The following is a 25,803-nucleotide window of genomic DNA, read 5'->3' on the forward strand; positions in this document are numbered from 1 at the left end:
CCCTTTCTGTTGTTTTTATATGGCTTACTCTCTACCCAGAATGCCTGCTGGCCTCCTCCTTCTGTTGATACACCATTCTTTTAAATTTCCATAAAAGGCCCATTCCACAAAGCTCTTCCTGACCACCTGGGCAAGCAGGTTGGCTGCTCTACCCCTGCAGCACCCTGTGCCTTCATCGTCAATGACTCCACCATAGTGGGGTGGTCTCATCGATTCCAACACAGTATATTCAGTGGACATAAAAGCACCTGGGAAGTACCTTCCCTGAACGAAAGACCCATGCTACAACACCAAGGTGCTCTAACTCATAGACTTTGTATTCTAAGCCTAGATGGCTCAGTCTGAGCTGGATTTGCCCTAAAACCCAGGACTAGAAACTATATCTGATGCACAGTGATGTCTAGCAGACATGACGGGAGGGTGATGGGAAGGCAGGAGGCCCGCTCAGGACCTGGTTGTGGGATGTTACAGGGCAGGGTGTGGAGGGGGGACCAGCTCCTTCTGGGAGTGCTCACCGCTTTGTACTCCATCAGTTCCATCTGCAGGCGTGCGATCTCAGCTCGCAGGGCGCTAATCTGCTGGCTGGTCTTGTCCTGGTTAACCACCACCTTGTTTTTGATGTTGCGAGCCCGATTGGCATATTTGAGAGTGTTAAGTGTCTCCATGAAGTCCCGATCCGAGGGGCTCACACAGGCGATCATGATGGTCTGGCTAAGGGTGCAACCAGGCTGGGTGAGAACAAAGGACAAAGCCAGGCCCAGAAGTACTGTTCCAGAGCAGAAGTTCTGTTTCACCCTGATCCCCTCCCCAGTTTAATGCTTAAAGGACCTGGAACCTGGGGTGTGGGACCCTGGACCACCTGGCCACAGAGGAAAATCCTTGAAAGCAGTTAGCAAGGGTGATGACTAATTGTAGAATCCTTTGCTTGGTGATGTAAATATGTCATGGCTTCTCTGTAGGCCTGACACTTGTCATTTCCTGTCTCACTGGGCTATGTGGCTTCCTTTAGGATTGTCTCTCACTGTTGGGAAGTAATGAAACTGAGTCTACCTAGCCACAAGTCACTGAACAAAGTTCCTGCCTCTGAGTCTGCAGCCTAGGCTGAGAAGGCCCCCTAGGTCCTCGGAGTCAGGCCCTAAGCCCACATCAGTATCTCTATCTAGGGACTCCCCACCCTTCCTAGACACTGGTCATCAGATACCTGTTGCCCCCTAGAGAGTCCTGGAGCAGCCGAGTGAGCTTGGAGTCCCTGTAGGGCACGTGCACTACCTTCTTGCTTTGGTCTCCCAAGGCGCTGATCACATTGCCCAAGGCCAGCTGTGGGAGAAAGTGCCTGAGCTCGAGAGTCATACAGGGTGGACACAATCCCAAACATCTGTACCCTCTGGCACCAGCAGCACTCAGGCTCCTGGGTGGGTTTACAGACTGGCATGGAAACTGAAGCCTGAGGGTGAAGGAAGACCCAATAGGAGTGAGGAGGAGGAGAAGAGGAAGAAGAGGAAGAGGAAGAGGAGGAAGAGGAAGAGGAAGAGGAAGAGGAAGAGGAAGAGGAAGAAGAAGAAGAAGAAGAAGAAGAAGAAGAAGAAGAAGAAGAAGAAGAAGAAGAAGAAGAAGAAGAAGAAGAAGAAAACAGCTCGAAGAAGCTCAAAGAAGACTGGGCAGCCATTGAAGTACACAGCCTGCTTGAGCCCATGCCATCTGGCTCCGTGTGCCTACCAGACCACAGTTGATGGAGATGCCCTCCTTGGCCCGTTCGCCCGTGGCCCCCGTCCGCTTCAGCCGCTCGGAGCCAGCCAAATCCACAAAGTGAAACTTAGCAGTGAGAGTCTCATACTCGGTGCCCGTGGGAGCTGCTCCATCCGGAAGCCCAGTCACCGTCTCATTCACCTGCAGCAGAATGTGACAACCGGCTCACCCAAGCCCTACTCCTATTCCTCTGCTGGCCTTCCACCCCACAGCACTACCATCCGCAAGAGTGAGGGTAGGCTGCACAGTACCAAGCCCGCATGCATGCAAAGCACCTGAGATCAAACACTGTATTTGCACACACTATTGTTGATCATTACTCCATTGCATAAATGGGTGAGAGGCTGAAGAGGAAGAAAAATTGAGTGGAAGAGGCAAGCCCCATCTCTGGAGTGCTAGCTTAGTCCTGTGTTAATCCATCCAGTCCCTGGGATACACCTAGAGCGTGTAGCTCCTGGGCCCCCAAGAGCACCTCACCAGATCAGGCTGGGCACACACGCGCATCTGGCACAGATGGATAGTGAAGATGGCATGGGACCGGGAGCTCTGAACATTCATCTGGGTGCTGGCTGTGGTGCGTGACAGGGCGCCCTGCTTCAGGCACTGGATCAGCTGGGGACAGAGGCAAAGAGAGGACTCAGGACCCACATGTTGTAGGGCTCTGGCCTTTAAAGGTGCACATGTATAAGGGTGCTCACCTCCTCCTGGGAGTTGATGAGACGAGACGTGACACCTGTGGTATAGATGCCACCGTTGGCATCCTCATGGATCTTGATGTTGGACCTGCGGTGGCGGGCATCAGGGTCACGGGTGCTATCAAACAAGTCAAGGATCTCTTCATTGTAGAGCTGTGATGGGAAGGAAACCGTGGCTGGGCTCACATGGTCCATGCCTCCGAGCCCCAGGGGCTTTCGCGTATTTATAACCATCTCAATTTGCTAAAGTGGAAACAAGCTCTGGAGTTAAACTCGCTGAACCCTGGTCCTCCTAGACAGTGCTATCCTGAGGCTCCCTGTGCTGCTCTACTCCCCCAAGGAACAGCATCCAGCAGCTCTCAGCTCCAGAGGGAGGCTGAGGCCAAGGACAGAGGGATGCAAGCCCTAGGGGTAAGGGATGGGGAAGACACGAGCCTGAATTAGGAGGATCTCATTACAGCGTCAGTCTGGCAGAGATGGCACAAGGCTGTGATTTCAGATGAAGGAAGGCAAAGCTCCAAGAGTCCAAGGAGCTGGAAGCTCTGAGAGCACTGTGGTCCCTGAGGTAGAAGTGATGACATCTTTGGATGGGGAAAAGATGGCTATGTGCCTTGCCCAATGCTCAGGAGCAGAGGGAGCAAGAAGAGGCACTGTGGGTCAGCCTTCTGTACCTGGTAGTCAGGCGTGGCCAGCCCATTCAGATGTCTCTTGAGGGGAGTGCTGTGAGCGGAGCTGTGAGCTGTGGGGAAAGGCTATGATGTCAAGGGCTGGGGGCGGGGCAGGCAGAGTGGGAGAAGGGCATTAGCCAATAGAGTCCAAGAGAGCCAGAGAGCAGGGCACTGCAGCCCATGGACATCCGAGGCTTTGATGGCCTTAAAGGGCAAAAATATCCCACAGGAAGGGGAAGAGGAAACAGAAGGACAAGATGGTGGAGACAAGAGTACCATGATGTCTGTCTATCTTGTATCGGGTAGACACACTGCATCAGTTAACCCCTTGGGATTCACTCTCTGGCCTGAAATTTACTAGTGTGTTCTTTGAAGTTCTCCATAGCAATGAGAAGAAAACAGAAAAAAAGCTCAATGATATACAGACAACAAGAAACACACACTCATGTAAACAAACGCATATACATACATTCTCACACACATGTACACACTCGTGTACACACATGCATATTCATGAACACATATGCAACCACACATGAGCACACATACATGCATATATATACACAGATGAAACCCAAAGGACTAAAATACAGGTCCCTGATGGGAAAAGCAGCAACCATGGGTGCACAGGAAAGAGACACTGGGGCAGGATACAGGGACAAGTCTCAGCCCCATCCATCCCTCCAAGGGCAAACGAAGTCCGGTTAAAGCCTCAGGGTTGGGAGGGGAGGGACGGAGTGGTTCTGAAGCCACCAAACACACCAGAGCAGGGTTCGTTGGTAGGGAAACTAGACGCTGAGAATCAGAACTGCCCACCCACATGTTTCAGAGGAGCCAGGTCGGGTTCCTGTGAGAAATACCAAGGCGATCACTTTCCTGGACCTTTCCCCTCATGAGGGCCATCTCCAGGATAGACAGAGCACCTACTTATGGGATGACAGTTGACAGCACAGCCCAAATGTGAAAGAGCCAGAGATGCCCTCACGTACTCCACAAAGCGTGTGGCTTCACAGTTGAGGCTGATACCTCCAAAGCTGGAGGACTAGAATGAAGGAAAGCCCCTGCCAGAGACCCTTCCGTAGTGAGAGGCCACAGTGCATCTTAGTCCAAAAGATACAGGTAGGAGCTTGGAAGCAGAGGAAGGGCCTGGTGGGGATAGAACACAGTGACAGAGCAGGGCTCCCACCATGTTCCAGGTAGAAGCTTCCATGCCAGACTCACTCATCCCTAGAAAGAGGTCAAACCCACTTTGCAGAAGTAGAGCAGAATGCCCACATGACCTGCCCTAGGGCAGGGCCAGAAACAGCCAGGGTCCATCTGAAGCGGGAAACACTTCAACTACCCCCAAGTGTTTCTCTAACCCTTGCTTAGATACTCCCAGCAGCGGGGAACTACCCTCTGTAGCTGTCTCCAGGGTTCCCTATGCTCATTTCTCAGCACTGTTGGGGCCTCCAGCTTCCATGGCCTTAGGTTCCAACACATCTCCTTCCCGACCACCCTCCAAGGCCATAGTACCTCCAGGAATTGGGCGCTGACTTTGAACTCAGGCCCAGTGACGCCCTGCTCCTGTGCCCGCCGCTTGCGTTCGTCGATGCCCCTGAAGAGGTGTGCAATGGCCCTTGGGATGATGCCCTGCTCCTCTTCTGATGTCACTGTGTCGAAGCCGGTGCCCATAGTGTATGTCTTCCCAGCCCCTGTCTGCAAGGGCAAAGACAGAGAGCACGTGGCGACCAGCGCCCTCTGGGAAACCAGCAAGCCTTGGCTTGGGCTCTTACCCATTACCTCCAGTCAAGTTGCCCCTTTTCGAACCCAGAGTCAAACCCTACAGAATTCTCTGATAAAAGCCCTGCCTCAGCTAACCAGCCATACGCTCATAACTCAGACGCCAGACAAAATTGCACAACTGGGCCTTAACTGATTGCTCTCTGGTGGGCCTATTCCCCCACTGGGTGGGTAGGGGGAGACTGAGGTCGAAATGGCCACTGGTTGGGGCAGGGGTGGCTTACCTGTCCATAGGCCAGCACTGTGGCATTATAGCCCTCGAAGCAGCCTTCGATGAGTTTGTTCACACAGGTTGAATAGATCTGCTCCTGCCAGGTGTCCAGGTCAAAGACAAAGTCATAGGTAAAGGCCTTGTCCTTCCCCAGCAGGACCTGGGGCTCCCCAGGGGTGACGGAGGTACAGATGTGACAGCCTTCAATCTTCTCCTTCGACAGCTGGGGTCTGATCCTGCGTAGGGTAGAAAGAGCAGCTGGGTGAAGGCAACAGGCCCTCCACTCGCATTACCAGCCATGTTTCTGCCAACCCCACAAGCCAGGGAAGGAAGCAAGGTCGGGAGCCCCAGGGAACACCTTCAGTAATGCATGAGTATCACCCAAACCAGCAGTTGCTATCATTGATTGAATGCTTGGTACTCCGAATGTACGTTAAGTATGTTCTATATAAACGAACTCATGTGTTTTTCACTGTAAACTTGAGAGGGTTCTATTGATTTGCTTGATTGCCCGTGGTACAACATTGAATCAGACATTGAGACATTCTCAGCCTCTGTCTCAATGACTGACCCAAGGCTGTGAAGGGGCCAAACCTGGGTGAAGGCACCCCCTGTCCCCAAGGGCCTAGAAGTCAGTATCCCTCTTGCAAGATGACAGCTGGCCCACTCTGGAGAGATAAAGCTTAGGGACAAGGCTGGGGAGAGGGGGACAGGCCAGGTGGCTCCGTACAACTCTGGATCACATTCCGCTGGGCCAGAGTCAGGTTGGAAGAAGGCCAGCACCTCTGCTGAGACCTGTGGAGGCTGCAAGGGTCTTTGGGGCAGCAGCCATCTCCCGAGGTGCCAGGGCCTAGTGGTACTCTTGGACACAAGTTCTGGTTCTTTCAGGAGTTGAGGGGCCAGACCAAACACAATCAGGGCAGCCTAGGTCAAGTGCAAAGTACCCTGTCAAGGCAATGAGAAGGGACACTGAGCCAGCTGCAGGGTGGGCCAACATCCCAAATTCTGGCTCAGGGGGATCCCCATTTAGAGGGAGAGGTGGCACCAGCACCGAGTGGGGAGCTAGCCATTGGCAGAACTGTCTCCATCCAGCCACCCCTCACTTCCTTTTCTAAGCTGCATCACCATGATGAGGTCCCCATGGCAACCAAGCCTGAGTCAGTAAGCATGCGCATGCAAGGACTGGCAGAAAGCACCCTTCAGATATCCTAGAGCAAGAGTGGGGGTAGGCTCTACCGCCATGGGTTCACACAGCGGCCCCACGGATGGGCTGTACTCTTACAATGAACTTCTTGTCAGGCCCCTCTCCCTATGCCAACATTTACCAGGAGAAGAAAGTTGAGGGGCCAGGCCAGCACCCACTCAAGGCCCAGAGGTGCCTAGCTACAGAGCCCAGGCCTCCAAGTCATCATCTTGTCCTTGTCCCAGTTGCCACAACCCCCAGAGACCCACTCAGAGCCATCAGCTGGGTAAGGAGCTCCCAAGCCTATGGCTGCTCTCCGCTGTGGATGAGTGGACTGGGGATGTGGGATGGGGGTCAGAGGGGAGTGGGCACTCAGGCAAGTCTCTACCCATATGTGGGAGTCTGGCTTTCCTCGGAAGTATTTTCTTTGAGGTCTTTAAGGTCTAAAAAGTCACTTTAGTTAGTGGCTCTCTCCAGAAAGAAACGGAAGCCCAAAGAAGTCCCCACCTTACATAACTGTTAAGAGCCATACCAAGATGGGAGCCCAGCTTCCTAGCCTCTTACCTACTCACTGAAACTTGTTTCTGACAGAAAGGGCAAAATTGATGCTCATATGTTCATTGCGGACCTCCAGACCAGAACCCCGCCTCCTCACCACCGCCCCAGACCTCAGGGACAGCAGGCTCCACCTACCTTGACTTCTACTTCTGCCCTAACCACTGTGACTGACACACACAGAGCTCACTGCATGCAGGGCAAGGTCTATGGACTGACACATCTTAACTCTTGACCGCACAACCCCAGGAGGTCATTACCAGTGCCCTACGGACAGACAAGGAAACCCAATGGTGTCATTCCGAGTCACAGACAGTGAGGAGCCTTTCCAAGCCCAGGCAGGCTGAATGTATTAGCTCTTCCACAGCCCTGTAGTAGGGCTGGGAGAGTGGAGGGAGCCTCAGACACCCCGGGAAAGCATGGGTGGCTGCAGAGGGTGAAGCAAGGCATAGCAGAGAAACAGGAGCTTTGACTTGGTCCTGAGCCTGTGAAGCTAAGACCGGAGGCTTCCTCCCAGGCACTGGGGTGCTCTTTGGTGAACTGAAGACACATGGCGCCAGCCTGGGAGGACCCTCCGACCATATAGATGAGTATGAGTTCCTGAAGATACCCTCCCTACCACGTGGCAGCCTGTGATGGGATTTCTGGATCCAGTTCAAATACCATTTAATTACTGAAGGCAGATGGCAATGCCGGCGATTGGAGAAGATTGAATCAACATCCCTGGAGACAGAGGGAGCAGGCCTGCGTCAGAGGCCTCCCAAGGTCTTCAGTAGCCAGCCGCCAGAGCATCCAAGGGCATGGTACAGAAGAGAGGAGAGGAGAGCAGTCTGGGAGCGTGTACATAGGGTCAACGGGGGCTTAAGGTCCCAAGAGTTGTGGGGTCTCTCTGGGGTTCTATTTTTGGTCCAGCACATCCTGATATGAGGGGTTCTGTATCAGAAAGCCGTCTAGCCTCTTGCTAGCCTATTCAAAACATCAGGATGCAATTTGTGAGGTTCGCCCAGGGAGGGGAAATAAATAGGAGACAAAGGACATAGGCCCTGGGTGAGTCACTAATTCTCAGAACAACTGATCTGGAAGAGGGCAACTGTGTCAGTCTTGTGGATAACAAGCGGCTGCAGGAGCAAGCAAAGAATGAAGATCTCACAGAGGCCTTCCTGCATGTGGGTAGTGGACTAGCCAGCACCCACTACTCCCTTACCTTGGAGGTTTACAAGCTAGGGTATCATCCCCACTTCCTAGCAGGAACCATGGCTCCGTCACTCAGGTAGAAGACAAGCAGTCTGGCATTCAGCCTCTGTCCAGGCTGAGACCACAGGCACTCCCCTAACTCCCTCGCAGCTTTCTTTCCCTAAACACTCCACCCCCCCACTCCACCCCCCCCCCCCCCGCATTGCTAGAAACTTCCTCCCTCCTGCCACTGTCGGAGCTGGATAGAGCATGTGCACTCTGGCGGCGCCAACCAGGGAACTAGGTTGCCCTGCCCTCAAGGGCACACGGCCGTGTGACAGCTGAGCTCATCTTTGGTGCCTGGTGGAGATTTTGAACCCTCAGCCCAATATGCCAGAGACAGGAGACTTTGTCCTGCTTCTACCCTCTCATGGTCTAAGCCTCAGCCTGCACTTGGATTATCTAGGTTTCTCAGTTTTAGCTTTTTTTAAAAAGATTTGTTTATTATCTATATAGTGTTCTGCCTGGATGTATGCCTGTATGCCAAAGAGGGGACCAGATCTCATTCTGTATGCTTGTAAGATACCATGTGGATGCTGGGAATCAAACTCAGGACCTCTGGAAGAGCAGACAGTACTCTCAACCTTTGAGCCATCTCTCCAGCATCAGTTTTAGCTTTTTAAGAACTGCATCACCCTCCCCTCCAATAGCCTCTTCCAATGGTCCCACCCTCGATGACGTCACTTCTGTGGGTTGCCCTCAAAGTGGCAGTGATCTATGGAAGGAGAAGTTTCTCTTTATAGCTGGGGAGGAGGGACACAGATGGCAATCCCTCAAAGCTCAATTCTTCCCAGTGGCGTGGAAGGAGTCGGGGGTCAGTTGCCAGGTTCTTCCAGCTGTACCATGCTCCCTGTGAGCTACCAAGCAGGCCAGAACTAGCAAGAGGCAATTGGGGGCACACATCTTAAGCACAGAACACGAGAAGGCAAGAAAGATTCAGCTGATCAAGATGGACTATCTGATGATCCGGATATACCACACCTAGGTATATTCCAGAAGGAATCAAAGGCAGGAGACCACCATGTCAACACACCCATGTTTACTACAGATCATTTCAGAATGGCCAAGTTGTGGGATGAGCCTAGGTGCTTCTCAGGGCTTATCACTGGCTAAAGAAAATGTACATATACACAATGAAATATTAGCCAGTAGGAAGAATGAAATCATGTCATTTGCAGGAAATAGACTAGAGAGCCTCTTGCTAAGTTGGGCCCAGAAAACTCTAATCATGTTTTCTCTATAGATGTAGTACTTGAATTAAAAGTAAGACTTGAAGAGAAAAGAATTAGAGTCTAGCCGAATTCAGGAAGAAACTTCAGAGAATAAGAAGATTTCAAAGTACACGAGACAAATACACGAGAAAGGCATATTGAAACCCATCACTGTATGATTAGAATATATCCTAAAATAGAAAATCTGGGAGTGGAAAAATGCGACTTTTAAAACAATTAAATTGGCATACTATGTATGACCTGCAGGCCAGTTTCCTATTATCAATAAAGGCTCTCAGCCTAAAAATCCTCCGACATTTCTGCCAGGGACAGTGTGAATCTCACAGCAGACCATCCCTCTATCCTTTTCTTCTCCCTGTAGGGAAGGAGGGCCGTGGGGCCCTCTCCGAAAGCCCTCCCACCCCCGCCGCCACCCCGGAATCTCCCAGAACAGAGCTGGCCTATTCGCCATTTGGCAAACGTCAGGCAGGGCAGGGCAGCCAAGGCTTTTCAGAGGCAGGATCTGGCACCGCGGCTGAGGTCGCCGCGCTTCCTCTGCTCAGAAACAAGCAGTGGCTGGCGTGATGTGGGCGACTGTCCCCACCCCCGCAGCGCTGAGCGGCAGCAGAGACTTAAAGGCGGGGACAAAGGCGGCGAGCTGGAGCCCAGGGTTGAGGGAAGAGCTGAGCTCAGCGGTTCCAGGGCTCTTCGGGAGCAGGACAGGGCGGAAGCAAAGGGCAGAGGACACGGTAGGGGACAGGCCAGGGGATGCTGAGGGGCTGCCAAGGGCAAAACACACTCTCTGCAGAGGGTAATAACTGAATGCATCCGGGCACATGTCTGGGACCCCACATCCAACCCCAAAGAAGAATCACCTCAAGGCCTCTAGTGAGGTCATACAAAGTCAGCCAATGCCCCTCCTGGGAGCTCCGCTCAGTTATTGGGCTCCTAGAGGTTGGCTGGGCTTTGAAACTAGTCCCACCCACTCAGCTAGTGGCTGGGTAGCCCCCAGAGTTCCTAACCTACTCTCTCCCCAAGTCTTCAGCCAAGGCTTACAAGGGTGCAGCTTTTTACACTTAAAAAGACTTTTCACTGATGAGAAATAACAGGTGACATAAAATAACCAAGAGCTATTCCGGGCTCAGAAGTTTAAATTAAAAAAAAATTATGTTTGTGTGTATATATGCATGCATGCATGTGTGTAGGTGCATGTATGGCAGGGTGCACATGTGAAGGCCAGAGGACATCCATTGGAGTCTTTATTTCTTCCACTGTGTGGATCCTGGGGATTGAACTTACGTTATTGGACTTGGCAGCAAGCACTTTTACAGGCTGAGCTATCTCTCTGGTCCTCAGGAGCTTCTTAAAGATGATGATGAGGGGTTGGAGAGGCACTGGCTGCTGTTCCAGAGGAGCAGAGTTCAATTCCCAGCACCCACATGGCAGCTCACAACTGTCTGTAACTCCAGACTTGACACCCTCATATCAATGTACATAAAATAAAACTAAATAAAGATGATGATGAATCTGATCCCTGATGGCCTTTCTTTGTGGGGACATTACTTGGAACCCATTTCACCAAATACTAAACTTTGGTTAAGGATTCCCACTTCCTTAGCTACAAGACAATGAGATGTCATCAGTCACTTGGTACATGATGGTCACAGTAGGTCATTCCGTTTACAGTGGGCTATTCCGTGGGTCTCTTTCCTGGCCCCTAGTTCAAGGTCATTTGGCTGATAAGAAACAAGGCTGCCTTTTCCATAGAGTTTGGGCAAATTAGCTTTCATACTCTCTCACCTGTGTAAGATCTGCACCTGAGGAACTTCTGAACAGAGAGACTCTCTCCCCAGACCTACCCCCAAGGCTTTCAGAACCAGAGACCTGGACTAGAGTTACCTCTCAGATGGCCAAAATAATCAACATGCTAGATCCTTCTGAAGGAGTTCCTCGGACTAAAAGCACATCTGTTTTGTTATAATGAGGCCTTTCTAGATTCTTGAAAAGGAGCCCTTGGGGGCTGATGGGGGAGGACTCCAGAGGGACAATAAAGGAGCCTATCACCCAGTCTCTGTGCTTTAGTCAAGCTTGATTGACACCAAAGGCAGTTTAGGCCCACTGGCTCCCTCCTCATGCCCAGCCTGACTCCTCACGCCTAGCTCCAACCACGGGTGACCAGACGGAATGGTGGCCCAGCTGCCGGCTTTTCATGGTGTGTGTTTGGCTCACGTATGCCAGGGAAAGGAAAGGGAAGGGACTCAGAGGAGCCTTGTGGTCTCCAGTCTGCCCTTCACACAGAGTCACTTTGCTGGGCTCTGTGACCTGCCAAGGGCCAGCTCTTCCTCGGCAGTGACTGGGCAAGATCAAAGGGGAACTTAGCTACAGCTGGAGGGATTTAGATAAGCTAGCAAAAAGAACTTCCTGCCTGTAGAGATTGTTAAATCCTGGAAAGGCAAGCCTGAGGGAGTAGGAAATCATGCCTTGGGGGCAGCAGCCCTGCTTCTCCCACCCCTTAGCCTCCTCTGAGGACAGTCCTGAACGTCTATGGAGAGCCTGGGTGCCAGGTGCACTTCTGCACATGAACACAGGCAATGTGTTAGGACAACACTGCGAAGCAGGGGACACGTGAAACTCCGAAGGTGACCTTTCACCAGCTCCGAGTCCCACAGTCTACAAGGATGCACGTGAAACTCAAAGCAGCCTTGTCTGTGCCCAATCCTGCTGCAGTCACCAGGCCATCCCTAGGCAGGGCCAGAGGGGTCAGGATGGAGGAAAATGATCCCTTTAGAATCCCTGCTGATCCCACCAGCAGCTGCCTGCCTGTCTGCCTGCCTGCCGACAAGGAAAGCATTTACCGCTTTGTAGCTATGGAGGCTGAGCTGGGGCCATTTGTAGAAAGCAGGCCTCCTTTGCCCTCTGTAGCACCCCCCCCCCGACTCCCAACACACACACACACACACACACACACACACACCTCTCCTAGGCAGCCTGGCAACCTGCCAGCTCTGGGGAAGACTGCTAGAAACAAAATCCTTGCTCTCTCAGGGGAGTCTGGCTTTCAGACGCTCAGGGGCTTTTAGCTGACTTAGCCTAGACAAGGCATCTTCCCACCAGGGCTAGTCTTCTCTCCATCAGGGTGGCAAGACCTAATTCAGGATGCTGACTCTTTCGCAGAGGGAGGGAAAACCCAGCACTACTAGGGGCAGAGTCACCAGGACCCCATGAGAATCAGTAGATATCACTGTTTGCCTATGGGAACCTCCCCTGGCTTTTCATAGTCAACTGGAGTTCTCCTGTGGCAGTCCTCGGGGAACAGACTGGGCTGGCTCTGCACCCCAAACAAGAAGGCTTTGTATTGTGGGGTCAAAGGACATGGGTTGATGAGACCCTGGTAGACCTGGTGAAAAGGGTCAGTCAACACTCTCTGCCTGACTTCTGTTTCTGAGATCACAGAGAGGGGGCATGACACCCCACAAAATCCTTAGGAGGCACTGGGGTGTCTAGGGCTCCGACCCTACTCCCTCCCCTCCGAAGGGCATGTCCTCAACTTCACCCTTTCAGTCCATCCTAGAGTCCTGGCCGCTGAGTTCTAAGTCACACCCAGAGGTAAACAGGGGAGGACACCTGCTCTGAGACACCTGCTCTAGAGAGCCGCGTTGTCCATGACCTCAGCCTCAGATGCACACCCCAGAAGAACTGAAAGCAGGCAGGCTTAGAAGCAGCAAGCCACAAGTGAGAGGTGTCAGAAGCCAGAGAGCAAGAGGCTGGGAGAAGGCTAGCCCCTGTCTGGGGGAGGTACCCCCGCCTGGGAATGGCCAGCCAAGCAGCCAGGCTGTGATCAGCACCAGGCGCTTCCTGAGACAGGTCTCCCCGGTCTTTGGAGCCTGTGGAAAGGGAAGTGCCACTCAACTGTGTTTCTCTGTCCCACTCCCATCCTTGGGCATCTGGCAGGGGTTTTCCATGACCTCCCAAGAGACAGGAGACACTGCAGCATCAGGCTTAGCCCAGATCCCGAGCTGTGCCGGCATCTGCATCTGGTGAGGGGCAGCTCAGTAGGGGCTGGGCCCAGGGGACACTCCCCAGCTGAGGAATGCCAAGCAACAGGCAGCTGGCTGGCTGGCTGGAAGAGAGGGCTGTGAGCGCTCCCCCCTCACCCCCCCACCGCCTCTGGCTCTTTTGCCATTCCCTATTAAAAATCTGTAGGCAGCTGGCTCTCTCTGATAGGATGCACCTCACTGAACTAGGACAGCTCGGCCTAAAGAAAGGACAGGCAGCCTGCCCCACTGCCATGCTACCAAGGTAAACAGCCTAGAATGCAGGGACAGGGGCCATAACATGCCCTCTTTCCCATACCATAGACAAGCTGGAGGTCAGAGAAGAGTCTAGAGACCAGGACGGCACAACCAATAGGCCACCACCTGCCCATGGCTTCACGGTCCCTCGGAGTGCCCCCACCCCACGCAAATCTTCTCAGCTGAAGCAGCTGATTGGCAGTTAGCTCCAGCTGTTCCAAGGGAGAGGCTAGGAGACACTGCCTAGGGACTGGATGGTTACCCTACAGAGGTTCTCAACCTATGGGTCACGACCCCAAAAAGACCATCATCAGAAAACACAGGTATTTACATTATGATTCATAGAAGCAGGAAGACTGCAGTTATGAAGTAGGAACGAAAATGATTTTATGGTTGGGGGTCACCATGACTGTATTAGGTCACAGCGTTAGGAAGGTTGAGAACCCCTGCTAGAACTTCCTTGCCTGGGGAGTGACATGGTGGCGCTCAGGCAAGAGACAGCCTCAGGGACCCAAGACGAGGAGAACAGTCTGGACCACAAAAGAAGACAGCAGGGATTTGGAAGCTCAGGCCATGGTGGTGACAGGCAGCTATGCCCAGCAACCGCTAAGGCAAATTTGGAGCGATTCACCCTTGCCGCACATCTGCTCAGCACCGTGTGTATTTCCCACATCCCCTTTCACCACAACAAGGCAGGGCTGTGAAGCTTCTGAAGAAACTGAAGCCAGAGAGCACAGCACTTGGCCAATTAGCAGCGGGACGGAGAAACGACGTTGTCGTAAGCATGTACTTGGAAAGGAAGAGTGGCCAGAGCGCAGATCCAGTCTTTCCCACCCCTGCTCCCCTGTGTTGCTCCTGAGAGCAGCATCAATTCTTTGGTCAACTGAGCAGGACAGCACAGGCACAGTACCCAGCACTGAGCAAAAATTTAAGCAATTATGGTGTTTAGTCACTGCCTCATGTCCACTGGAGCATACCTCTGCTTAAATAAATGAATAAATAGATGTAAATAAATTCATTTTTACTAAACAGATTATTATCACTTAAACTAAGAGACACCTCTTAGGGACACTTAGGGATCTTGTTTAAACACTTTACTCATCCTCAGGGTGCCTGGAGTCTTCCTGTATCTCGGTCCCTGCAAGGGCATTCCACCTCCTCCTTCACCCTAAGCACTTTCCCACACAAGGAGCAGATCAGAGTGAGCCAAGTGTTCCTAGTCCACAGTGGCTAAAGAGGAGGTCCAGAGAAGAGCGAAGGGGTTGCGTGACCCACCCAACCACCCGGTAGACAATTACATAAGCTGGGCCCTTTGCCTTCCAAGCTCTAAGAATAAGGGTGTCAGGCTGGTGTCGCCCCGGTGGATTCCCTGGCCCCTGCCCCACCCCACCTCTGCTGTTTTCAAATGCTAAGATCCAACCAAGCAGGCTGACTGGGTAGTGGAGGGGGCCAATTTCCGGGGCCTGCGGTTGCTACACTCCACTTCCTTGTGATGACAGAAGTACTGTTTTTGAAACTGGAGGCCACTACTACGCTTCTCAGGTCTCCGTACAGCCCGTAGAGGGCCCAGTTCCCCAGATCTATAAATTAGGCAGCATGGGGCACGGCTGGCACTGAATAGCCATGCTTAGCTTTGGTACCCCGAAGGCACCCCACCTGTAAGGACCCCAGAACTTCTGTCTTTACTCTCCTGGCCGCCCAACCAAGCCTTGATTAAAAATTTAGGCAGTTGTTGACCAAGATTTCAGAGACGCCTAATACTTGGGAAGTAGCTGCAGTGAGAAGTCCCAGCAAGGGGCAGGGATGGAGTCTGCCACTGCCCGCTGGGTCCCTCAGTAGCCTTAAGGGCCGGTTGTGGGGCTAGCCAAAGCACCTCCCCCTCCCCAGCACACTAAAGGAAGGAAGCTGAGACAGGCAAAGAAAAGGGGAAGGGGCTAGGCAAAACCAAGGGCTCTCCTTAGGGTGCGGCCTAGAGCTGGGGGCTTAAATGAATTTACTATGCGACTTGGTTTCCATCCCCAATTTTAACCATGCCAACTACATTTCTTGGCTGCTCCCCCTCGCTTACGCTCCCCATTTGCAGGCCTCTGTTTTTACAGCATGGTGCTTACAGCTCCACCTCCTCCCTCTCTGACGTCACTGCTTACCCTTCTCCACCTCCCACCCCCCACCCCAGGTAAAGACCTTTAGAGTACAGGGATTAATGGCTAAAAGGATCATAGGCGGATGGAGGGCTGGTTGGGAGTCTCCAGCCTGAGGCTGACTGGCCTGGATTCAGGGCACACGGGTCTGACTCCACCTAGCAGGGGAGACCACAATGTGAGGATCTGGGGGCTGCTCACACCTGGCCCTCTCCCCCACATCTTCAAAGTTCCCTCTCTGACTCTAGGAATCCAGGCCTCCAAGCATCACTTTGTACATAGGCAGCTCCAACCCAGTTACAAGCCAAGAGCTCCAGGGTCCCCTTTTAACATCCCAGGGCCTCTCTTTCCCCACACACTCCTGGGTCAACCTGTCTTGTTTGCTCCCCAGGCCAGATCCCACACCGTGATTCTCATGGGAATTTACAAAGATGAGGAAGAACTTCCGGGAAGTCAGAAAGAGCTGGCTTTGCCAGCAGCTGCTAGGAAACTTACGGTAGTGGGTAGGTCTAGGCAATCCCACATCTTTGCTCCTTCTCACAAATGTGCCACGGGACTGTAGCCCCAAACCCAGTCCCTTCAGTGACACCAGTGATTTCTGAAGGTGGGACATAAAAAGAGATCCTAAACCACGGAGAATTCCCCCTAAAGCACATCACTGGCACCTTCTGCTCTCTTTCCCAGCCCAGTCCCACCCTCAGCCCTCTGATTAGAACCTGGGTCCTGTCCAGGCATTGTCTGCCTTGAAGGGCCAGCTGCCCATGGAGGTCCAGCGTGTGCCGGGCTGGCTGATCAAGAGCCAGAGGGCAGATGATGAGTGGGCGGAGTTCTCACCTTCCTGGAGCCCTCGGAAAGGCTAACTGTGGTCAGTTGCCCCACAACTTCATCTACACAGGTGACCCCAGCTGGGAAAAACGTCCCAAAGACCTGGGTGCAGAGGGCAGGCACCATCAGGGTCCCAGGAACCTCCTCATGGTGGTCGTGGGAAGGGAACACTAGCTTCTCCCTGACTCTCTACACAGGTGCCCATGCCCCTGGGCTCTTGAAGTAGGAACTCCATATTTTACCATGCCAGGCCCAGACTGGGGAGTCTGAACCGAGGGGGTAAGGCCTTTGTTTGGCCCTCTCCTGCAAAATGGAGTCTAAAGGAAAGCCCCCATGGATAGCGCACCCCACCTCCTGCCCTGTCAGTTCTGGTTCATACTGGTTGAGGGTTAGGGTTCCATTTTCTTTTTATGGTGGGTAGCTCGCCTCTCCCCGCCTGCTGTAAATGCCATATTTACGCGTCTCACTCCCACCCCCACGATGCGCTTCCCTCGACCTCCAAGGGTCCCCGCTGCAATGTCAAGCCTGGCTCCGCCCCACCAGCCCACCAGGCACCTGCAGGGCTCCTCTTTGTCTCAGGCTGTTCGGTGCCAGGACGAGAGTGCACAAGTGAGGGTCTAAGTGCGGTAGGAGGTGTGGACCGGAGGCCCTCCGCCTCCCTCCCTCAGACCCGGAGCTGTACGCTGTCCCAGTGCCTCCTCTCTGGGTTGCAGAGTTGGTCAGGCGGCTGGAGGCACCTGCTCTAAATGAAGCAGGAAGAGCGAACCTATTCCATCGCTTTCTCTGATCTTGTCTAGGAGCAGTTTCCCAGGATCCCTGGAATCTGGGTCATCTCTAACCCGGGGGATCTGGAGATGGGTCTCAGAGACCCACCCTAGGCTTTGACTACTCCCCCGTCCCATTCTTCAAGACTGGAACAGAGACGTGTGCTCCTCTGGACATGCCTGAGTTGGTGACCAGCTCCTACCATCGGCACTCTCTCATATGTCCTCAAAGAGAAAACCCCAGAACCAAATCAAGGGAGCTGGAGAACAGCATCTCCACCCAGCACAAAGAACACAGATGGTTCAACTTTGTAGCATTTCCTGACCCTGCACCTGTGTGCAAAAGGACCCACTCAGTCACACTCCTTCCCCCTAATGTCTGTCCGATCACTTCTAGTACCTACAGGTATTGGGAATGGGACTCCAGATAAACCTAGGGGCCCTCCCCGCTTGCTCAGTGTCATCTGTGTGCCTGCTGTGGATGTGGCATTCGGGTCGTGCCACCCCTTTTACCCCTTCGGGGTAGTCCCTCAGATACACCTTTCCCTCCCTCCCCTAGCTCCATCTCCTTTTGGGGCAGGACCATCAGGGTTCTCTCCAAAAGCCATTGGCACCCTGTGGAAGGCCGAGGCACAATTCCAACCTTTTCATGGGTCCCACAACCGATCTTTGTCTGTAGTACCCGCTGCCAGGATGGTGAGCTGGATCAAGAGCAGAGAACTAGCTAACTAGGGTAGATGGGGGGAGGGGGGAATTCCCTCCTATACCCCCGAATGAGACAGCAGCCTCATGGGGAGGCGAAGAGGAAACACACAGACGCTCCGGCCTGGGCCAGAGCTGGGTGTGAAATACCGGATTTCCTTGTTTATTCGATTTTCTGATCATTAAGGGCTCCCAAGAGGGGCCAGAAATTACCACCCAAACAAAGCCACCCTCCATCAGTCTGCAGGGCCGCCGCTCCCCTGAGGCAGCCGGGCCAGCGCGCGTCGGCCCCTCCTCCTGGACTGCGGGCTCCAGATCCAGCGGTGCCCGCGCCCCCCGCCCGAGTCCACGCGAGACAAAGCCCGAGCCCCCCTCCTCGCACGCCCCTTCACCGCCATCGGCGCTCACCTGACGGCCACTTTGACGCAGCAGTCGCCCTGGCCAGCCATGGTCCTCTGGCACTAGGGTCTGGGCGCGGATCAGGGGTGGGAGTCCGGGGGCCACTGCTCCAGGCAGCGGCTGCGGCTGCAGGAGGCGGAGGCACGGACACTGCTAGCGAAAGCGACCTCGCAGGCTGGAGGTGACATGCTCGCAGGAGGCGGCGAGGGGCTCACCCGCGGCCGGCCCCACGGGGCTGGTCCCGCGCGTCTCCTCCAGCCATCGCGCGGCGGCGCTGAGCTGGCTGACAGCGGGCGGGTGAGACCCGCAGCTCCCTACAGCGCGGCACACGCGCGCACACACCTCCCACCCTGGCCGCTACCTCCCGCCGCAGCGCGAACAAAGGGGGCGGGGGCCGAGCCGCCCCAGGACCCACCCCCAGCCCCTCAGAGCCGCACAGGGCTCCGCCCCTCCCTGGAGCCGCCAATAGAAGATCCCAACGAGCAGCAGAGGCGGGACTTGAGCCTTTAAAGGGACCTCTTGGCTCGCGTCCACCGGGTTGCTGGGAGGGGCTGGTAGGATTGGAGGGCTTGGGGGTGAAGGCGGGAGTGGCATGATGTACTCGTCCTGGAACTTGACCATTCGGGAACCTCGGCCCTTGAATTCGTGGTACCTCGGCCTCAGTGGCACCTTCCTTTCCTAAATGGGGAATCGGACTCAAAGAGGAACAGCCCAAGGTCATACAGCGAATCTGTGGCTTGGAGTGGGTAAGAACCCTGGCCTCCGGGCAGTGTGTTGCACCTCAGAGCATCCCACAGTGATTAGCAACTCGCAATTTGAAAAAACCAGGAAAGTATCCCTTCTGCATTTATTCCCGTAAATTCGTCAACCTTTACTGAAGGGGATTCTTGTTTATGCCTTAGTAAATTTCCCCAACTCCACCCTGAAACATCTTAAAAGTCCATCTTTTGCTTTGATTGCAGGCCAGCTCAGACTCTCCCTGCTAGACTAGGGTCTCATTGACCTTTATGACCCATAGATGACCCATTGGGCCTGGTTCACACTCTGCTTTGTGACCGTGGGGGCAGAGGGTCAATGTGGGAGGCCAGAGCTGCCTAGGAAGTGGTAGGAACAAAAGGGCTCTTTAATTCCAGATACCTGGATGAGGCTGGATGGCAAAGTAGATGGGAAGGGAAGGCGAAGGCCAGCAGCCACAAACACAAAGTTACATAAAAGACAAGGGCAGCCCTGGAGACTTTAACACCGGGCCTTGAGAGAGGAGAGGAGGCTGTGAAGTTCCCTTTCCCTTTCCAGTTCACCTCCCCTCCCTCTGAGCCCCACTCCTCCCTGCCCCCCAACTCTCAACATTAGGGCCATTCACAGGGCCCCTCACCAGCTGCCCTCCCTTCCCTGGCTTCACCCAGCTCCCTCCTCTGGAAAAGGCCCAAGAGGAGGACCCAGCTGCAGCTCAAGATGTGGATGGAGACCTCTGGGGGAGGGGAGACAGGGGAGCCTGGCTCCTGAGCTTCTTGCATCAGCCTCAGATGATGAAATCGCCTCAGAGATTTTGGCAAGGGTGTGGGTTAGGGTCACAAAGATCCAGTTCTTGGTGCCATCACACACACACACACACACACACACACACACACACACCCGTCCCCCCACACCGTCTGTGACTGCTCTGCCCAGGAACCCAGATCCCTGCTTGGAATAATTTTAAAGGGAAATTTCAAAGTTCTGTCACTGTATTGTTTCTACTCTGTCAGCAAACAGGAGGAGAGCCATGCCCCACAGTGGCGGGGGCAAGGTCTGGATAAGGGGTTCTGGTGGGATCTTGCATATTCATATCTGCATCTGAAGCCAGTGAACCACATGTCTTAGAAAAAGAGGCCGGCAGGGCATTGAGGCATTGAGACCTCCCCATCCTCCAACTGAAATGGACGGAGGGAGGTGAGTGATACTTGTATTACACAGGCAGGTACTGCTTGTGTATGTTCTTGTTCATTCTCCAACCTCATGAGTTAGGTTCTAGTGCTCCTTTTTAATTTTGCAAGTGGGAAAATAGAGTCTTATACGCAGCAGAGGATTTGAACTCACGCCTGTAGTTCTAGGCTTCCCATCACCACTAAGGGAGTGCTTAAGGGGAAGGGAGCAGGATGGGCCCAGCTCTCCTTGAAGGAGCCACAGGCTACAGGCTAAGCCCTCCTGGATGATAATGTTGTGTTTTTACCAAAACGCTCTCCCTCCCATCCATCTCTGGGCTTCTTTGGTACTTAATTCTGGTTTCCTGTTTGCCTTAGGTCTTCCCAGACTTCCACCAGTAGGTGACCCTTCTGACTCACAGTTCCACTGCTGGGAAATGCCACCAGAGCTGTCCCCCCCCCCCCCCCCCCCCGCATCCTCTGACGTCCAGGGTGTCCAGTTAGGGTAAGCAATGAGGCACATGGGCTGCAGATTTGGGCCTCCTAGATAGTTTCAGGGTTCCAGTTACCCCCACCCACCCCAGCAGCTCCCTCCTGGGCCATCAAGGAGCGTCTGGGTGGCGGAGGTTCAGACCCTGCCTCCTAGGCTCCGCTGTTCAGAAGTGAGGTCATGTGGGGATCTGAGGTGAGAAAGAGGCTTTGCAGTTTGGAGAGATTTAGATCAGGCCAGAGAAAGCCTAAAACAGTCTCGGCCCTTGTTGAGCTTTATCCGGCTTCAACACAACTGCTGCTTTGCCGCGTTCCCACCTCCTACCTCTTCCCAGCTGCTCTTTTTCCCTTCTCTCCTTTCTAAACCCTGAGGTCCCTCAGGGTCAGCTACTGTCTGCAGTCCTTAATGCTACACACACACACACACACACACACACACACACACACCTGGCACACACCCCCATGACATCTCTCAGGATTGGCTACTGTATGCAGTCCTCAATACTTCACACACACACACACACACACACACACACCCCTGACATCTCTCAGGATCGGCTACTGTATGCAGCCCCTCAATGATACACACATAGACATACACATGATGTTTCTCAGCATCAGCTACTGTATGCATATGCAGCCCCCAATGCTTCACACACACACACACACACACATACACTCATACACACTGGGGGGAGAGGAGAGGAAAGGAGAGAGGGAGAGAGAGAGAGAGAGAGAGAGAGAGAGAGAGAGAGAGAGAGAGAGGGAGAACTGGCCCCTAACTGGACTAGAGTATAAGCCATAAGCCTTGACTCCTATTCTGAGCTGAGTCCCTTCCCCCAGGCATCTTGGGTCCTCCATCATTTCTCCTGACAGGAGCTGTGGGCGTCTGGGCAGATGGGAACCTAGGGGAGGTGTGGGAAGCCCCCTCCAAGTCAGGAAGCTCCCACGCAACTGTAGTTAAAATACTCCAGCAGTGACTTAGGGCAGCCATCTGGCCCAGAGCTCTCTTAGACACATTCCACTTTTTAACAGTGATGCTGTGGGAACAAATAGAAACACTGGAGGGGGATACCCATAGATACCAGGAATGTTCCCAAAGGTGGTCTCAACTTGAGTCTCCCTCCCCCGCTTTCAGGGGTGGCCCTGGGCAATAGCCTTGTAAAATCTAAATAAGCCCTGGTGTCAATGGTGGTGGTGGATACAGAACTCAGGACTGTGAGTTCTAATCCCAGGCCTTTCCCAGCATCTGTGGGGGGGTCCGTGGGAGCAGAGGCCTCAGTCTGTTCTTCAACAGTATCCTCAGCAGCTGTCCAGCTGCAGCCTCAATGTCCACCCAGAGGCAGGGCCCGTTCTTCCCACCATCAGGAAGCTCAGGACCCTAGAAAAGGTCCACTGAGCTGCAGACTCAGGAGATCTGAGTGCAGACATGAACTGAGCCTCACTTCCTGTGTTTAGGAGGAGACAGGCTGAGCCACAGAGGAAACCAGAGTCTGTTATAAATAGCAAGGATGGCAGAGAGCTGTGGGTTTCAAACATCTATCAGTCTTAAAACAAACTCTATTTTTTTTGCTTCAAATATAGTTAGGATTTAATTAATGCTCTATGTAGCCTCAAAAATGTATCTATTTCTTTTATTTTTAAGCCATGAAGCACAGGCCAGCACTGAAACTCATGGTCCTCCTGCCTCAGTTTCTAGATAACTCTAGGCATACCTCATTATACACAGTTCTCTGTCTCTTTCTGGTTTTTGAGACAGGGTTTCTCTATGTAGCCCTTACTGTTTTAAACTCACTCTGTATTCCTGACTGGTGTTGACTCAGAGATCTGACTGTCTCTGCCTCAGAGTGCTGGGACTTAAAGGTGTGCGCCAACCACGCTGTACATGGTTCTTTTTTTGGTTTTGGTTTTGGTTTTCAAGACAGGGTTTCTCTGCAGCTTTGGAGCCTATCGTGGAACTCGCTCTGCAGACCAGGCTGGCCTCGAACTCACAGAGATCTGCCTGCCTCTGTGCTGGGATTAAAGGCATGTGCCACCACCACTGGCTTCTGTACATGGTTTTTAATTAAACATGGTGATTTTACGTACCCTTCTCCTTCGCTGTACCTTCTAACAGTATTAATGTGGCAATTTTCAGTGTTACCAAGTCCTAAACTCAAAAAGAACCCCCAGGACACATTTACTGCTAGTTTATTTTCAAGTGAAGGAACTGAGGCCCAAAGGAGATAAAGAGACTTGTTGAAAGTTGCATAGTACAGTAAGTTGGAGCTGAGCTACAAGCTGAAAGTCTGGTTGCTGTGCTATCCCAGGGCAGGCTCCATGGCAGCATGATAAGGACCCCAAGGCTAAACATCTGAAATTAGACTATCGTAAGTTTATAGTCCTGACAAAACTTTGGTCTGAGTGAAATAACGAAAGACAGCCCAGAGGCTGAGTTGTGATCTTCTGAGTCACAGAGATCTGGGCTCCCATCCCAGTTTTTCCCCTTATGAGCTATGTAGCCCTGGGCCAGTGATGTAACCATACCCAGCATCAGCTCCCACATCGAGGAGAATCACGTTCTCATCTCGGGACCATTATGAAGTTACAGTGGGGGACCCTGCACCAAACATCCCACCCAGTGCTTGCCTCAGAATGGGTGTCAAGCCTTCACATTGTCCTCGGGTTCTCCATCTTTTCTCCAGCAGACGCCACCTCTGTCTGGACAGAGGGTTGGGTTTATTAAAAAGAGTACCAGTCGGAGAGGCACTCTCTGGAGTGTGAGGAAGGCTGACAGGACACAGGTTATGAGGATGAGGTTGTCATAGTGGGGGCTGGGCTGGAGTTCAGCGGTGGGAGGCTTGCCCTGCATGCCTGGAGTCCTAGATTCATCTGAGCAGCCAGTGTGAGATCTGCTGGGTGGAGAGGGGAAGCTGCAGGAACTTACCCACCGTCTGCTGATTACACACAGCACAGTGGGAACCGGGTGCTTTCCAGGAAGAAACTTTAACCTTCTGGACCCTTCTGGACACAGGTAATCCTCCCTGGAGGCCGGGCCTCTGAAAGGGGAGAGTTTGAACTCTCGCCCTGTAACCACGTTGGATGGACTGTGTTAGTTACATACATGTTCTCCTCTGCCCTCACGATCAGCTAGGAGGTATGCACTTATCATGCCTGTTTTGCAAAAGAGGAAATGGGCTCAAAGGTCCCTTGGCTAGGGTAGTAGTCGTTAGGGCTGTTCACGTTTCCTGTGCTCTGCCTTCCAGCCTAGGGCAGGCCTACATGTCTTTAATCCTTGGATAGTAAGTGGCCCTGTGACTTTAACCAATAAAGAGGGAAGCTATAGGAGCCTCGTCACTGTCACACCTGTGCTGTTCACAGACCATGCACGAGTAATAAACTTTTATTGTATTCAGCTGCTGAACTTGTGAGTTGTGTGTGGTCCTGGCAGAGCCTAACCTGCTCTGATACAGTTAGTGAAAGCAGACCCGAGACTGGAGCTCTCCCATCTGTAAAGACACCGAAGGGCCTGAGTGATCTCCAGGGCCCTGGCCCGCGTTCTCATCTCCTCGGCTGCTTGGAGACAGATGGAAGAAGACAGAAGTCTGAACATCTATCTCCATTCATCCTGAAGTGACTAAGGTTTGCCTTGGTTTCCCAAGGCAAACTTGGTTGAGGTGACTGAAGAAAAGTGGGCTAAATATGAACCCTTTGGGGTCCCATAGTTCCCCAGAAGTTCAGGAACCACCCTGTGAAGTCACTGGAAAACACCAAGGGCCTTCCTCTGCCTCTGCCTGTCTTGTCAGTAGAAATGGTCCCTAGGTCGGATCCCAGGACATATCTGTATTCATCACTAGCTCAAAGATTGGCCCTGTTCCGCTCCCTTATTCCTTTAGGACTTAGTTATTCCTCAGTGAGATGGAGGAGCCACTAAGGGCCACAGTAGCTGCTCAGAGATATAGGGCAAACCTATTCTAGAGGATAAAAATCTCAGAGGCACAAGCAAGATCACAACAGCTCCCATTTCTGAATGTTGGGCCGAGCATGTGGTAAACGTTGCTACATGCAGTAATGTAATGCTCACAACCCCGGGAGGAGTAATTATCCCCACAAAACAACCAGTAAGGTCATGGCGCAACTCACAGAACAGGGTTCAAACCCAAGCAAGAGGAGGGTGACTTCATCTTGCGTTGAACTGCCATGAAGGAAAAGGCTGGACCCGTCCTTGACCGCTAATGAGCTAAGAAAGTGAGCAGTATATCCTGTGAACTCACCTGCTTTGAGTGTGTACGGGCGTGAACAGGTTTTGCTATTGGCCCAAATGCTCACCAGCAGGGAATGGGTACACAAACAGGCATAGTCATGATGGAATCCTATTCGGCAATGAAAAGGGATGAGCTACTGGCACATAACTGATAGAGAACAGATGAATCTCAGTGGTACTCAGGGAAAGAAGCAGACCGAACAGTACACATGTTCCTAATAATGATAGGAATAGTCTAGAAAATAGAGTGAACCTGATGTATCAGAAAATAGATCCTGGCAGAAGGAGGGCTATGGGGCAGTAGGGGCATGAAAATGTCAAGAGGGGCTGCAAAGGGCCACAAAGAAAGTCTTTTGGGTAGTCGGTGTTTGCATTAAGGAATCTGCACTGGCCTGCCCTTGGGGTCCTGACAGGATAGGTCCTCAGATGCAGCCACTAAGAGCATCTCCTGTGCACATTCACTTCGTTTTCTTTTAGACGTTTACCTCTCATCTCTCTCTCTTTCAGCTTCTCTGTCTTTCTCTCTGTCTCTCCCTCTTTCTCTGTCTCTCTTTCTTTCCTCTTTGGCTGCTCTTGTCCCCAGAGGCCTAGCTCCCCTCTCCCGTCCCCCCTTTTTCTATTCACCTTCCCCCAATAAAAGACCCCTCCACCTGAGCTCATGAGCATGACTTCTTTCTCTCCCCTGCTGTGTTTTTAAATAACAGTTGGTATGTATGTAAGGTAAAGGTGATATGACAGTTATATGCATTTCTCAGGGCAAAGC

General features: G+C 52.8%; 1 protein-coding gene across 1 annotated transcript in view; it reads right to left on the reverse strand.

Annotated features, from left to right (window-relative positions):
• Nucleotides 1-18,718, reverse strand: part of Kif21b (kinesin family member 21B) — a 47,763-nt gene extending 29,045 nt beyond the window's left edge. The window contains exons 1-8 of the mRNA XM_038349626.1: nt 18,417-18,718; nt 5,116-5,338; nt 4,625-4,807; nt 2,445-2,594; nt 2,224-2,358; nt 1,717-1,887; nt 1,202-1,317; nt 516-711 (exon numbers count right to left, since the gene is read on the reverse strand). Coding sequence (XP_038205554.1) covers nt 516-711; nt 1,202-1,317; nt 1,717-1,887; nt 2,224-2,358; nt 2,445-2,594; nt 4,625-4,807; nt 5,116-5,338; nt 18,417-18,457 — 1,215 coding nt within the window. The 5' untranslated portion in view covers nt 18,458-18,718. The remainder of the gene's footprint in view (nt 1-515; nt 712-1,201; nt 1,318-1,716; nt 1,888-2,223; nt 2,359-2,444; nt 2,595-4,624; nt 4,808-5,115; nt 5,339-18,416) is intronic.
• Nucleotides 18,719-25,803: the final 7,085 nt, after the last annotated feature.

The sequence above is a fragment of the Arvicola amphibius genome, chromosome 12 (genome assembly GCF_903992535.2).
Source record: "Arvicola amphibius chromosome 12, mArvAmp1.2, whole genome shotgun sequence".
NCBI classification, from domain to species: domain Eukaryota; kingdom Metazoa; phylum Chordata; class Mammalia; order Rodentia; family Cricetidae; genus Arvicola; species Arvicola amphibius.